The sequence below is a fragment of the Acanthaster planci genome, linkage group LG12 (genome assembly GCF_054643075.1).
Source record: "Acanthaster planci isolate LZ-2023a linkage group LG12, COTS_SCS, whole genome shotgun sequence".
NCBI lineage: Eukaryota > Metazoa > Echinodermata > Asteroidea > Valvatida > Acanthasteridae > Acanthaster > Acanthaster planci.
The window spans coordinates 14,316,947-14,331,803 of record NC_141788.1 but is presented as its reverse complement, the minus strand read 5'-3'; the positions used below and the strand labels follow the sequence as shown (position 1 = coordinate 14,331,803).

The 14,857-nt window shown below is 43.1% G+C and overlaps 1 protein-coding gene across 1 annotated transcript; it reads right to left on the bottom strand.

Annotated features, from left to right (window-relative positions):
- Positions 1-115: 115 nt before the first annotated feature.
- On the bottom strand, positions 116-14,701 carry LOC110987246 (cilia- and flagella-associated protein 57-like). The gene is made up of 20 exons (XM_022249807.2): positions 14,581-14,701; positions 12,074-12,550; positions 10,875-11,134; positions 10,327-10,498; positions 9,835-9,987; positions 9,143-9,285; positions 8,856-9,021; positions 8,497-8,610; positions 7,986-8,198; positions 7,265-7,438; positions 6,411-6,572; positions 5,699-5,948; positions 5,144-5,334; positions 4,348-4,521; positions 3,500-3,658; positions 2,835-2,978; positions 2,529-2,645; positions 2,236-2,367; positions 1,487-1,630; positions 116-1,203 (listed from the first exon to the last, which is right to left on the bottom strand). The coding sequence occupies exons 2-20, from the start codon at positions 12,542-12,544 to the stop codon at positions 862-864; spliced, it is 3,681 nt and encodes a 1,226-aa protein (XP_022105499.1). The 5' UTR covers positions 12,545-12,550; positions 14,581-14,701; the 3' UTR covers positions 116-861.
- Between the last annotated feature and the right edge of the window lie 156 nt (positions 14,702-14,857).

The window sequence follows — 14,857 nt, the reverse complement described above, 5'->3', positions numbered from 1 at the left end:
CGTGCATTGGTATTAACGTTTTTTCTGGAACGTACTGGCTCCTTTGTTTAGAAAAAGTGCACTAATTTGGTAATATTGAAGGACATATTTGAAGGAAGCAAGAATCACGAGACCATTTAATATATGCAAACAGTTAGGACGGAATATCTTTATTGGATAACTATTTACATTTGACATTCTTGCATATTTTACACAATCATTAAAAACAGGAACAAAATCGTCTTCATATCAAGAAAGTGGAATTAAAAAAAAAACCTGGTATAATTTCCTGTAATAGTTTTACAATTCATAACTAGTAATAACTTCATCATAAGGCATGTAGTATTGCATGGAAGATGCAAGTGAGGACGGCTCAACTCTAAGGCAATCAGAACTGTTTCAATGCCTGGAAGAAAGAAAGTTAACATGGACGGTTCACCAAGCATCGCACCAAGTTTTTGCAATCAGATCTACAAAAGCAAATACTCTGAAACTTAACAACCGAGGAAGACAATGAATACAAATTTCTATCTGATCAAGAAAACATAAAGCTTCTTTTGTTAATGTGAAACAGGCACTTGTATGGTAACCACATCAACCATCCAAATGACATAAACAATATGTACAAGATTTTTACAATTTGTACATTGCTGCAATCCTAGCCAAGGAACACGTATGAGGAAGGCATTTTTTGGGGGAACAAGTAAAAAGAACTCTCTAAAGGCAATGGACAAAGACTGAGAACCAAAGCTCCATGGCCTCCCTCTTGTCTCGGGCTTTTTTCGAAAATTCTTGCTCTGTACGTTCTTGCTTTGATTGAAGAAAAGATGTGATCCTGTTGTCTTGAAAACTACAAAAACCAAACTTTCCTCAAGTGTTCTTTTATTGTGCCAGGACTGGCGGTAGCCGGCCACCAGAGGGCGGCCTCTGCGCGGCTATCTGCTCCGCCTCCATGAGCTGCGTGCGCAGCTTGCGGATTTCGCTGCGCTGCATGTCGATGATGCGCACGTTCTCGTCGTTCTTACCCTCTCGGCTGGACATCCCACCGCCTGGCATGCCATTGCTGCCATTCATGGAGAGCACAGACTCGGCCTGTTGCTCCGGCGGCAGGTTCTTGTTCTTCTTGTTGATGCCCAGGGCCGCCTCCAAGTCGTGGACCTGGGTGCGGGCGATCTTCAGCTCCCGCCGGAGGTCGTTGATTTCCTTGATCAGGGAAACATTTTCCTGTTGGAAATTAAGTGAATGTGCATCTTAAATATTGCTGCGGTCAAATTAATTATTCAGTTCGACACAGAAGCAGGTTAGATTTTGTTTGGCTTCATTTATTACATCCTATACAACATTCCAACATTTTTATGTAAAAAGAGTGGCATGTTACAGAGCTCGGGCTTCATGTATGCCGACTTGAAAATAATATGTCACTTTATTCTCTTGCATCCTACCTAGCCTATCATGCAATCTACTGGATTTCAGTTCTTATTTCTTCAATTTACTCCATGTGACTAACCTGCATGATTCGGACATTGTCAGCTCGGTGGATCTCAGTGTCTTTGGCAAGTTTCTTGCGCAGCGATGCCACGCTCTGCTCGAGATGCTTTCGCTGTCTGCTGTACTCCCTCTGTATGTCGGCATCAACACTCGCAGATTCAATCTGTGGGGATCAGTGAATGGGATAAGAAGAGTTGGTCAGAAATGCTACACTTGAGCCTAAGGGAGCCTATAACTGAGAGCAGTGGAACCTATCTGAGTCTAGTTTCCACTGCCCAGCAGATCCCATCAAATATGAATGGAAACTACTGAGCTCAGCGGATCTGAGTTCGACCTAGCTGAGCCCAATGGGTATGAGTGGAACCCAGCTGAGGCCAGTGGGTATGAGTGGAACCCAGCTGAGGCCAGTGGGTATGAGTGGAACCCAGCTGAGGCCAGTGAGTATGAGTGGAACCCAACTGAGGCCAGTGGGTATGAGTGGAACCCAACTGAGGCCAGTGCTTAATGAATGGAGACAAGCTGAGCCCATTGCCTCTGACTGGACACCAGCTGAGCAAAGAGCATCTGCATGCAGCCCAGAGGATGTAAGCTGGACCCAGCTGAGCCCAGAGGATCTGTATGGAGAATAGATCTGATACTAGCAGAGCCTGGCGAGTGGTAAACCCTAGTGATGGAACCAGCTGGTCAGATCCGAGTCCCAATCAAATTTGAAAGACGGCGCATAAGGAGATTGGAAGTGAATATGGTCACAACATCAAGTTGACTTACTGTATCATCCTGAACGTGTTTAGCATACAACTGTTTGATGCTCTCCTTCAACTTCTTTGGCTCTTGGATGTATGCAACGCAGTTGTGCAGATCAGTCTTGAAACGGCGGCAGATTGCTTCAGTGTCCCGCACCTGGTATAAACAAGAGATGTCTTTAATTTGCAAGATTTTCATATGGCAGCCAAGTGAAAATCTATGCTTATTTGATCTCATGAACTATTTCAATAGTGTTTGCACAGAAAATAATGGCAGGTTTATACACATCTTCTGGAAAAACTTGTTGAGTTCCTTACCTTTTGTCTCTCCATGTACATCTCTTTCTCAGTGGCTTTGAGCTTCTGCCTCAGCTCTGTGATGTTCAACTCCAGCTGCGTGTTCTGCTTGTGGAATCGTTCCAGCTCACTCTCCATCTGTGGTTTGCAATACATGCGCTAATTACAAATTGAAAGCTTACACCAAACAAACTCGAAGTGAAGCAAATTTCATGACGCCCACTATTGCGCTTTCACTGTGATGTCTGCTGTGAGAACCAGCCTTCTATAACATTTCAGTAAGAGCCCATCCTCCCCAGATCTCAGTACCAATCCCCATTTCTGTACCTCTTGAATCTGTTCTTTCATGGCCTTGATGTCATTCTCTCTAGGCTCAATCTGTTTCTTCAGTTCCTTGATCTTGTAGTCTAGGACAAACTTGAACTTCTCCAGCTCCTGGTTTTTCTTCTTCAGGTCGTAGATTCTCTTTTCCTACAAGGACAGGGGCAATTATGAAAACCATGAGCCAATATCCAATGTATGGACCAGTTGTTATATTTCTAATTCTGTTTTTTTTTCATGCCACATTACCACATATGCCTGATATTTTTTAAACTTTATGTAGAAACCACTAGTAAAGTTTAAATTCCACCCGACATCTGGCTTTGTTGTGAAAGTCATTTGAAGTTCATGGCCTCCAGCATGCTAGACTGTGTGCGTTGAGAACATCAACGCAAAGAATAAAGAGCTTTGGTTGACCCGTCATGGAAAAATGGGTGTTTGGTGAGAACAGCATGGCCGATTGTTACAAAATTGGTGTCACAATGACTGAAAGACATCACTGGAAAAATGTCTGAAGGCTCAGCGCCGGAAACAAAGATGCATTAAGGTGATATTGGACAAAATGTCTAGGCCCTTCTAGGTTTCAGATAACTTGGGAGATACAGGACAAGTACCCCCTAGATATCACAAATTCAGGTAGTAATGAAACACCCCTTCTCTAGCTGACTCACCTTATCTTGGATGGTCTCATCTCGCTCCTGGATCTCTTTCTTCAATCCGTAGATGTCCTTCTCCAGCGACTTGATGACCCCTTGCAGTTTGGTCTGTTCATTCTGAAGCTTCTTGATTTCATCTTTGTGGTCTTCAATCTCCTTTTGTAGGCTGGTGAACTGCGAGTGACAGGGAAAGAAAATGTGAAAACACTCTCCATTTGGGGTTAACACATGTAAAAATAAATGTTTGGTTCAAAGCTGGAACCTGCTTGAGAACTGTCCTAACCAACTGCCTTGAAATTACTTAACAACAGCCTTCAAGCAAGGCTACCTTTGCAAAGTTGCTTAACAGAGGTTTGTGTGGTAGCCTTCTTGCAGGACAGTTCTTTTGTTCTACAGGGAAATTAGCTCCTTTGTCCATACCCTGTGGAACAAAAGCTCTAGCTGGCCTGCAAGATGGCAGCCATGCAAACTCTCTATAGTAAAGCAGAAAGCTCATGCTAACAGGGAGTCCATTTCCCAGGCTACTGTGTTACACATGCATGTGGCTGGAGATTCCTATTGTCGTGCCTTGCTATTACTGTAAGTGAATTAATGATTCTAAACTGATGCGCTTTGTACATCAATCATTGCTTTAGATTTCAAATCATATTACAAAGGTATGCCTTCAGAAAAACCAACCGTCAGACCATGCTTAAACTTGCCATGGGCTCAGGTCCTGGCCACAATTTCACAGATCTGCTGAGCTAAACGCATTCTTTAGCAAACCTATGTGCTTTACAACAGAGCTATTTCTAGGGCTTCAAGTATTTCTTTTCGGCAACTTCGTGAAACGTCAACGAGCAGAAACTCCAATATTGACTCACCTTCTTCCTCATGATTCCTGTCTCTCCTTTCAGTCTCATGTTGGCCTCCTTCTCGTCTCTCAATCGTCTCTCGTACTTGTTCTTGATGTCCAGGATCTCCCGGTCTGCATCTTCTTCGATCTGTTTCTTGGTCTCCTCATATTCTCGCATCTGCTGCCTGGACTCATCGTGGGCCTAAAATGAAAATATTGGAGATCCGTAACACCTTTGTATTTTTAAAGATGTCAACAAGCAGTATCATATTTGGGGTGTGGTGAAAATACGTACCGCAATATCAGTTTCCTAATACAAAAACGTTTGAACCTCCTACTGTGGAGCTTTAGTCTATCGTCAACCATCCTCAGCCTCCCTTGACTCAACCCTACTCTACAGCTATCCAGCTCTAACCCTTCTAGCCAGCTGCATAGTCTTCTGCATAGTAGACTAAATCAAACAACCACTCCTGAACCATCTACCCAGCCACCCTAGACTCACCCCTACCCTACAGTCACGTTCCTACCCTCCTAAGACAGCTGTACCAAACCTGATCCAGCAGACGAGTCTTCTCCTGCAACTGGTCCCAATCAATCAACTTCCCTACCACCTACCAGCCCAGCCACCCTAGACTCACACCTACCCTACAGTCACGTTCCTACCCTCCTAAGACAGCTGTACCAAACCTGATCCAGCAGACGAGTCTTCTCCTGCAACTGGTCCCAATCAATCAACTTCCCTACCACCTACCAGCCCAGCCACCCTAGACTCACCCCTACCCTACAGTCAAGCTACCCCTCCAAGTCAGCTCCATTAATCCTACCTGATCCAGCAGTGTTGTCTTTTCCTGCAGCTTGGTCTCATAGTACTCCGTCAGCTCCTCCAGGGCCTGTTCTTTGGACTCTTCTGTCTCGGCTAGCTGCCGTTCATAGTCCTCCTGCATCTTTTGGCTCTTGGACTGTAGCTCCTGGTACTTCTCGTACTCAATCATAAGTTTCTGATTGTTGGCCGATTCTAAAGGAAAGAAAGAAGGGAAAAATTACTCGGTTACATGTACAAAACAGAGGCAAGACTCTAGATCAAGTTTTTTAATGGGGTAAGATGATTGAATTTCAGTGAATAGCAAACCTTTCTCTCAATTATTGGAAAAGATAACAAAGTTTGGAAATATTCAAATTTAGAAACAAGGTTGCAGGTTTTAAAGCCTTTTTCTTTGGAGAAGGGAATCTTCTTATTTTACCTTAGGGTAGAGTATGCTTAACTGAAAAACAAGGAACTTATTCGAAAGCTGGCTTGGAAAGTACTGTTGGGGAATTTGCTGCCATGCTTGCCTCTGAACGTGAGGGATTTCAGAGGGTAATGGGGTAAGCTGGCTCACCGAGATCTTGCAGCTCCTTGTTCTGTTTCTCCAGCTGTTCGGCCATCTCTTCCTCATGCCGTGCCTCCTCCTTGTCCTTTTCCGTCTTGAGGACCTGGTTCTTGGTCTTAAGTGACTCCATCTCCTGGATGAACTTCTCTGTCAGCTCCTTGATGCGCTCGTTGTAGTTCATGTCCTTCAGCCGTAGCTGGTATTCATTCTCCATCTTCAGCTCCTCCACCCGCTGCTTCAGCTCCGCCATGACAGTGTTCTGCCATGGTAGAAAGCAAGGGAATGTCCGCCATTAATGAAAAAAAAATCCCTCAGGTAGGATTCGAACCCACAACCACTTTAATGACTAGTCAATGACAGTAGTCAACTTCAGAGACATTACACCAAACAGTTCTAACTTTTCAAACAGTTGGAGGATTCAGGAATATTACCTTTGAAACTGACAAACATTTTGAATGATTTTGTTTTAAAGTTGGTGGTTAGAGGTATCAAGATGATGAAATATTTATTACTCAACTGGATAAAATGTTCATGACTTTTGCTTATTAAGTCACACAGTGCTGAATGAAATTGGCTTGTAAAACTTCATGGGAACATCTACTATTCCCAGAGGGAAATAAACACAATGAACAGAGAATGCTTAACCGTAAAACCGTACAAATGTTTCCATTTTGGAGAATCATCAATAACGTCCTTTTTTGCAGCGACGACAGCTACTCACCTTTTCCTCCAAATCAGACTTGGTGATGAGTATTTCCTCGGCGTATCCCACCTCCTTGTCTCGCTTCAAGCCCCGCCCTTCCTTGTCGCTGATCTTCCAGATCATGAGGGTGGCATCCTCAGACACAGTGACCAGATACTGGTCGTCGTAGGTGATCCGCATCTACAAGCCCACCACAAAAACATTTCAATGAAACTGTTTCTTACAAAAGACACAATTATCTATCCACTGTTTTTAGAGACCTCTAAAATGCCCCTAAAATTTCAATTTTCTCCAGTTTAAACGCAAACAATTGTTTCTACACCATGAGAAAAAGTGTTTACTTCAGTGGGATGTAAATTTGCAGGCTTTTAATTGTTTTGAGTTTTCCCACATCTCAACTCATTTCACAGGTTGACAGTGTAATTTTTACATCTAGAATTTTGAAAGGGTAAAGCCGAATTATAATGATCAGTCAAAGTTATACCTACTACCAACATTCAAAAGGGACATGAATTTTTCTTAAAGCGGAAAGTCCTTCGACAGATGAGCACAAAGTTTCAGGGCTCAAAACAAATGTATAGTATACAGTCAAACCTCGTTAACTAAGACACTATTAAAACAACATCCTGCTTAGATAACAAGGAAATGTTTAGATTGCAGTCCCTTTGTTCTTCATTGTTTTAATTTCTGAAAATACAGGTACAAGATTCCTGTTCTAACAAGGTGACCTGTAAAGTCTGAATGACCTTGATTGTGAGGTTCTTCTGTTTTAATATTTGTGTCAGTTTATTAATGATCAGTCGATTCAAAGCATGCGCACGACAGACAGTCACTGCCCTGGAAAATAACTTCAAGCAAGAAAATTTCAGTACCTTGGTAACCCCTGACGCATGGCCCATGTGCTCCTGCCATTCACCGGGCACTGTCAGGGGGAACTTGAGGGATCGAAGGGTGCCGTTGTTGGTTCCGGCGAACAGCATGCGGCCACTGTGGGACATAGAAACCTGGGTGAGTGTGATGTCCTGGGAGTCAACGTCACGCAGGATCTGAGGAAATTGGGAAGAATAACAAATTATAGGAAATATTGGGCTTGACACAGGTTTTTGTGGAATGACTGCCTGCCTACATAGCTGCACAAGTCTACATCCCCAAGTTAAAAAAGAAAATTCCGGAGACAAACTATTTTATGAACAATAGGATATTCCATTATTATAACTTTTTTCAATCAAATTGTAGCTCCCTCCTTTCCAATTCTTTTTCTCCAATCCCATTAAAATGCACATTTTGAGGATTTTCCCTCAATTTCTTTTACAATTTCCTGGAAACTGAAACACCTCTAATCCGACCTTGATTTAATCTGCAACTAGACAAGGTGTAAGAATCCTGCAGAGATAAACATTGTTGACTCACATGGATATCCATCCACAATGGACTCATGAGGTGACACATTTCCAATGCACCTAAGTTCACATCCTTAAGCACAATCCACAAATCACTTTTACTTCTCGGTACCTTTTTTAATTACAAAAATGGAGAGGCTTCCCCAAATAGCCAAACACCGACAGGAAACAGTTTGTTGATGTGTACACATACCTGAGAATCAGAGATTTCCTTGAGGGTGCGATCTGAGCCGACGGCAAACGTCGTCTTGCCGTCCGGGGTGGACGTTACGCACGTGTAGCTGCAGGACTTCAGGACACTCTCCCCCTCACGTTTGCCAGAGTAGGCGTTCCACTCATAAACTGCACCATCCATTCCACAAGAGATGATTTTACTGTCATCAGCACTCCATACCACTGATCGAACCTAATCAAACAAAGATAAAAAAATCACTAAATTAACATCAATTGACACTTGTTTCTGATAAAACTTGAGAGGACTGTTTACAAGCAAAGTAATGAACATCTGTGGCTATAAAAGCTGGCGTTGCAGCCACTTTCCATAGACACATGTGATAACGTCAGCCACAGCCAGGACTTTTGGACACAGCCAAAATCAGCAAAGACTACTTAAAGGTAGCCAGGCTACCTCATCAAACATTCTCCCAGTGGCTTTTTGTGTATGTCTCCTTATGTACCATGTAGCCGTACAGTTAGCCACTGACCTTTCCATTGTGACCTTTCAAGTTGTTGACGTTCTCAAAGGTGGTTGAGGAGTAGATCTGTATGACGTTGCCGTGAACAGCAGCAAACACGTGCCCTCCGTTGCTGAAGGAACACTACAGGAAGCAAGGATGAAAACAAGTGAAAGCATGGGGTTCTACTACTGATCACAAGAAACAACCAAAACGTCAAAACCTAGGTGATGTCCTTTCTGAAGAAAGGTAAAATGAAGAAAGATGGCAGAAACAGGGGAGCACTTAAATAGAAACGGACATATCTCTGGTAATTGAGCAAAAAACAACAGTAAGGGGCCAAGGGGATGCTTGGGTTATTTTTGGGGGGCCTTCGCGCAAGTATTTACCTCCCGACAGCCGCGGATGGTAAACTCCTTGAACGTGCGTATGTCATCAATGAGTAGGTTCATGAGTCGTAGCTTGTCGCTGAAGCCCACCAGGACGTAGAGACCAGAGGGATGCAGAGCGATGCTGTAAGCTTCCTCCTGGAACTCTTTGTGCAGCTCCAAGGTCCTGGAGAGGAAGTGGAGAAGATCTTGTTTCAACAAAACTTACGGTAAAATATTGAATTTACATTACCAAAACTATCAATAACTTTCCTTGGAAAGAAATAATGGCCAAATTTGACGCTTACGTTGTCTCATAGTTCCAGATGCGGACTGTTCGATCGATTGAGCATGTGGCAATGAGCGGTTTCCTACAGCACACGTCCAGACCAGTGATCATGTTGTAGTGAAAAGGTTGTGCCAAGAGTTCAAAGGTCGCTAGGTCCCCTTGCTGTGAGAGAACAAACCATCTCAAGGCATAAAAATATTGATTTTTATCATGTGTTAATCCACACAGGCATTAATAATTATCATGTTTGTGAACATACATGTATATTCTTGGAATTGGAACGAAACAAAACTTTAACTTTTGTCGTTTATGGACACTGTGGCATATCTGTGCATCCAAGCTTCAGCATAAGTTTCAAGATCTCTTGCCTAAATATGCTGCAGTTTGTGCACATTAAATTAAAAACTGGGGACACATACTTCACACCACATAAACCCTTACCATGGACAAAGTGCCCTTCTTGGATTTCCATGAATAAGTGAACAAGAGAAAGAGAGTTTTCAAACGAAGCAAAGATTTTAGCTGACAAACTGTGTACATGTACCCATCGAGTTGACAAATTGTGTGCTGACACCATTAAGTTTGAACGAGTTGTAGCATCTTCAAGTGGGCACCGATTAAGTGCATATTATGACACTGGTCACCGGTGAAGGGTACATAACTGTTCATTCAAAAGGTTTACACAGAAATTCACCCTGATTAATGTCTCACCTTGCCCAGGTCAGCACTGGACATTGCCATGCAGTACAGCTGGTTGGTAGTCGTACTGGCTACCAGCGTCTCCTCGGAAGGACTGACTGTCAGCATCTTGATCTCATGGGCCTCGGCTCTGGATGGATCCCCACCAAGGACATCGTGTGGAATCTACAATTTCAAAAAAATAAAGGCCCAGAAATATATGAACACAATAAATTAACTTCAAAGGGGAAACTGTCTAGGTTTGCTGTGGATAGCACCTTTCACTTGAATGAAGGAAACTGAGTTGGATGTGAATTTCCAAACTCTGAAATACGTACACTTGCGCTAAAACAACTTCGCAGTTTCTCCTTACTACTTTGATTGAATGATAAGTCACAATTGGTTTGGCATTTTTTTCATTTCCAACAACATGACTTTATTGGTATATTTAACAAAGCCAAGCACATGTTGGACTAAAAGTGATGATTTGTCACGAATTTTACCAGCAGCAAAGGCAGTACACACCTTGATCTCCCTGGTCTTCTTGTAGAAATCTTTATCCTCGGTCTTCTCGTACAGATGGACGATGCCCTTGCCACCTGAGCAGGCAAAGCCTTTGGAGTAAGCAACGATGGCCCCCACCATGGGTGGGCCAGAACTGGGCACCTCCGACTCAGCAATGCTGCCCATGGCACTCCTGTGAATCCAAACAAATGGGATGTTTTTTGGATCAGCAATTTGGTCCTCAGTGCAATTGGCATGGAGGCCTGTGATTAAGGGTGGATCATGGGTGGGGGGCAAGAAGGCAACTTTTTTGTCCAGAATTTTTCAGGATTTCCCCTATCGCGGGAATCCTATTGCATTCCCAACATGAAACTGGAGTGCCTTTCAACCATTGTCACTTTCAGGCTGCCCTCTATGCATCACATGACACTTGGGCTCGTATTCCTTCCAATTTGACCATTTCTGAACACAGCTGGGCAAATTATCTGGCTCACATAAAGTTGCTCAGCAGCTCCCAGCTTGGGGTGTTTTAAAAAATGGGCTCACGGAAACTAGGTCTTAGCGCTCACCTCTCTGCGTCTTTGCTCTGAGATGAGACCACAACTGCCAGCTCATTCTTCAGCTCCCCGGCCTCAAACAGCAGGAGCTTGGCATTGTCTGTGCCCACGATGACCCTCTCATCTGACACCCAGGTGTGGGACAGGTAGTTCTGGGGCTCCATCTTCTGGAAGGCAAACTGCTTCAGGTTGCCTTCGCTGTAACGGTACAGCTTGAAAATGCCGTTGCCCACGACGCACAGCTGCGTGTTGTCTTGAGGGTTGAATGATACCTTTATATGGGAATAGAATGATACCAAGATATAATGGGAATATAATGATACCTAGATATAATGTGGATACAATGATACCTAGATATAATGGGGATATAATGATACCTAGATATAATTGGGATATAATGATACCTAGATATGATGTGGATATAATGATACCTAGATATAATGGGGATATAATGATACCTAGATATAATGGGGATATAATAATACCTAGATATAATGGGGATATAATGATACCTAGATATAATGGGGATATAATGATACCTAGATATAATGGGGATATAATGATACCTAGATATAATGGGGATATAATGATACCTAGATATCATGGGGATCTAATGATACCTAGATATCATGGGGATCTAATGATACCAAGATATAATGGGGATATAATGATACCAAGATATAATGGGGATCTAATGATACCTAGATATAATGGGGATATAATGATACCTAGATATAATGGGGATAGAATGATACCTAGATATAATGGGAATAGAATGATACCTAGATATAATGGGGATATAATGATACCTAGATACAATGGGGATATAATGATACCTAGATATAATGGGGATATAATGATACCTAGATAATAAGACAGGAAGGTTTATCAAAACTTTGGCCATGCAATACCTCATTAGGATAAATAAGAAAGAAAACATTTTTGCACGTGAACTTACCTGAAGAGAGTATTTTTACAACGAATATTTGAATATAAAGTCAACCAAACAAGATGGTTGAGACAGTACAAACGGAACATAGACTTTGTATCAGTATTGATGATCAAAGAGTATATTACACAGAGACTTTGGGCCTAACATTTTCCTTGTTATAAGTTGGATGTTGCAATAACAGTTCTCTCTAATGAAGGTTTGACTGTAATGTTAAGCGGTAACATTAGTTTTGATTATTATGAGAGGCGATCAGAGGTACCTGGTAGACATCATTATTTGTTGCATTCGTGGTCTTGGTGACAGCCATGACTTTGGATTTCTCCCACGTCCAGTACACCAGCGTCCAGTCCGGCCTTCCGCCCTGGGCGATCAAGTATTTGGAGTCCGGGGAAAAAGCCATGCTGACGATCTCGTTGGACTGGATGTCTGCCGAGCTCAGCACCTTCCGCCGCCTCAGCGAGTGCAGGTCGTAGATGGTGACCGTGGCTTTCTCCGCCCCCTTCTCGGCCACGGCCACATAGCGCCGGTTGGGGCTGACGCACATGGAGGTCGTACCCAGCGTCTTGTCAGAGCCTGGGATGAATTTCTGTGACTTCTGGTCAATGTTGTAGAGAATGGTGTTGGCCCCGGAGGGGTAAACAATGGTCTGTTCATCCACATAGTTGATGTTCCCTGTGATCTCCCCTTTGAGACCGAAGACATGTTTCAATTGTGCTATGGCAATAGCCATACTGACCTGAAAGCATAAATTGGTAGTTTTGTCAGTAAACAATTCTGATCCTTCTACCTTAGGCATAATCAAACATCAGTGTCAGATTTCACAGACATAAATTACGCATAAATTAGTGAACAGTGCCCCTCATTACGTGATGCCAGATGATCCATGATAGGAACCAATGTATTGATAATTAGGGATTCCCTCCTAGGGTTTCAAAGTTTTTGGGCTGAAAACAGTCATCAGAAGTATTATGACATCCTTTCCAATTCTGTGTAACCAATACCACCCAATCCTGTTTACTGCACTGAATTCAGCTGCCCATGTGAAATATCCTTGGCACTTCTACAAAAGGTTTTTCATGTTTCTTCATTTATTTGATCAAACTGTGCTCATATTGAAGCATTTCTGCACGTGCGAATTTTTTTGGATAATGCTGAATATCTAATTAAGCTGCAAGTTGGACAGTGCAAGCTTGTAAATCTCTACTGCCACATCCATACTGGTCCTGAACTCCCTGCATTATTGGTAAAAGAGGCCAAAAAACAAGAGCACTGATGATCCTTCGACCATGTTGACTTCACATGGACTGAGCCGCATGACACTGCACACGTGGTTGAGAGCCTAACATGGTAATTAATAGGCTAATTCATATTTAACCAACTTGTCACCAGGGGCTCCGACAACCCGAACGTTTGCCAACTGGACTCAGGTCAACTCGACCATTGAGACAATTTGTTGATTGAGACTAGTTGACTTGCAGTGAGTGCGATTACACTTTACAATCACATCGCCCAAACCTTTTTTTAAATTAATTAAGAAAGGACTCAGGGACAGATTTACCGTCTCCCACACTGGCAGACTAGCAAGAGACCATCGGTGTGCACCGAGGCATCTATGCCTTTTGCACTGTGTTCCGCCCCACATTGCAAGCCGCATTGCCATCGCAGACATGAACCCTACTGGTTGGGGCCGCCAATGCCCCGCCCACCAATCCTGTGCATGCTGTGTCACAAGGTCCCTATGCACACCACGCCAGGTGAGCCAAATTGCAACGTAACCCGAAACATGCAAATTTGCCCAAACACACTGATCTGCAATCCGTGCTAAATGCCCAAAACTCTGTCATGTTCACATCTTGCGCAGTTACAGGCAACTTGGTAAACGGTCAAGTTGTCCCAGCGGTTGTGTTTCTCAGCAGTCAAGCTGTTCTGGGTAGAGTTGGTAAACGGTTGAGTTATCAAACATCCTGTCACTGCATGCATAGGCCTCCAACACGATCAAAACTAGCACTTCAGTAGTAGGCCTTGGGGATGTCAGACAACTCCACCGTTTACCAACTCGACTGTTGAGACAACTCAACTGTTGAGATAACTCATCAACCATTTGCCAAGCCGTCCGTTAGGACAACTCGACTTTGACAGAGAGACAACTCGACCAGTGAGATCTCTACACATTAATACAGTCCTTTTATGCATGGACATTCGAGTTGTCTTAATGGTCGAGTTGTCCAAAGTCAAGTTGGCAAATGGTCAAGTTGCCTAGGCCTGCACGGTTGATGATTTTTTTGATCAGCCGAATACCTTTCCTTTCTCTACAACTTTTTGTGGAAGACTTTTGGAAAGGGGAAGTAGGCCTACAGTACCACTCCAAGATTACAGAAAGTGCAGAGAATGGTGTGAACTTGGCCTAGGCCTAGATTGCAAATTCTCAGATTAGCCTATCCATCAAAATTTTTCACTTCAGGTCTAGGTTACCGCTGTCATTATGTTACCTGATGCAAGTTCTAATTTGACTGGATGGACTTCAAACAGGTACAATTTTGGCATTTCTTAGCTCTTGCAGTGCGGCTTGAAGAAAAACAATCTTAATACTTTGACACTAACACAGAGTAACATAAGGTTTAAAGTGTCGGACCTTAGCTGCAGCCTAACGTTAGCTTTCTCACTTTCTTGAAGTTGAAAAATATCCAAATAGCAATTTACAAACCAAAGACACGGTACAGTTACCAATTTTCCAATGAAATTCTAAATAAAAGACACATTTCTTACCTTTTAATTTCAAAACAGAAAGAAGAACGCCCCGTTAATTCATGGAAGCGTGATTTACTTCAGCTCAATTCATTGCCTTCCCGCACACAAGCTCAATAACCCGGATCTATTGATATCGCGTTGTCATGTCAACAACTCCTGTGACTCGGTTACCCTGCAATTTATCGCGTGGGCTTCTCATCCAAAGACGGCAGGGATTGTGACTTAATTTGCAGAGCGAGCTGCATCCGACGACTGTTCTATTCGGCATTTTAGCTACAATGAGAGGGCTACCAGT

Excerpts from the sequence above, each read along its gene's own strand:
- LOC110987246 (XM_022249807.2), bottom strand. The coding sequence starts at position 12,544 with ATGGCTATTGCCATAGCACAATTGAAACATGTCTTCGGTCTCAAAGGG. Across the intron at positions 7,439-7,985 it reads AGGAAATCTCTGATTCTCAG|ATCCTGCGTGACGTTGACTC; the intron begins GTATGTGTACAC and ends CAATTTCCTCAG. Across the intron at positions 2,368-2,528 it reads TGTACATGGAGAGACAAAAG|GTGCGGGACACTGAAGCAAT; the intron begins GTAAGGAACTCA and ends TGTTTATACCAG.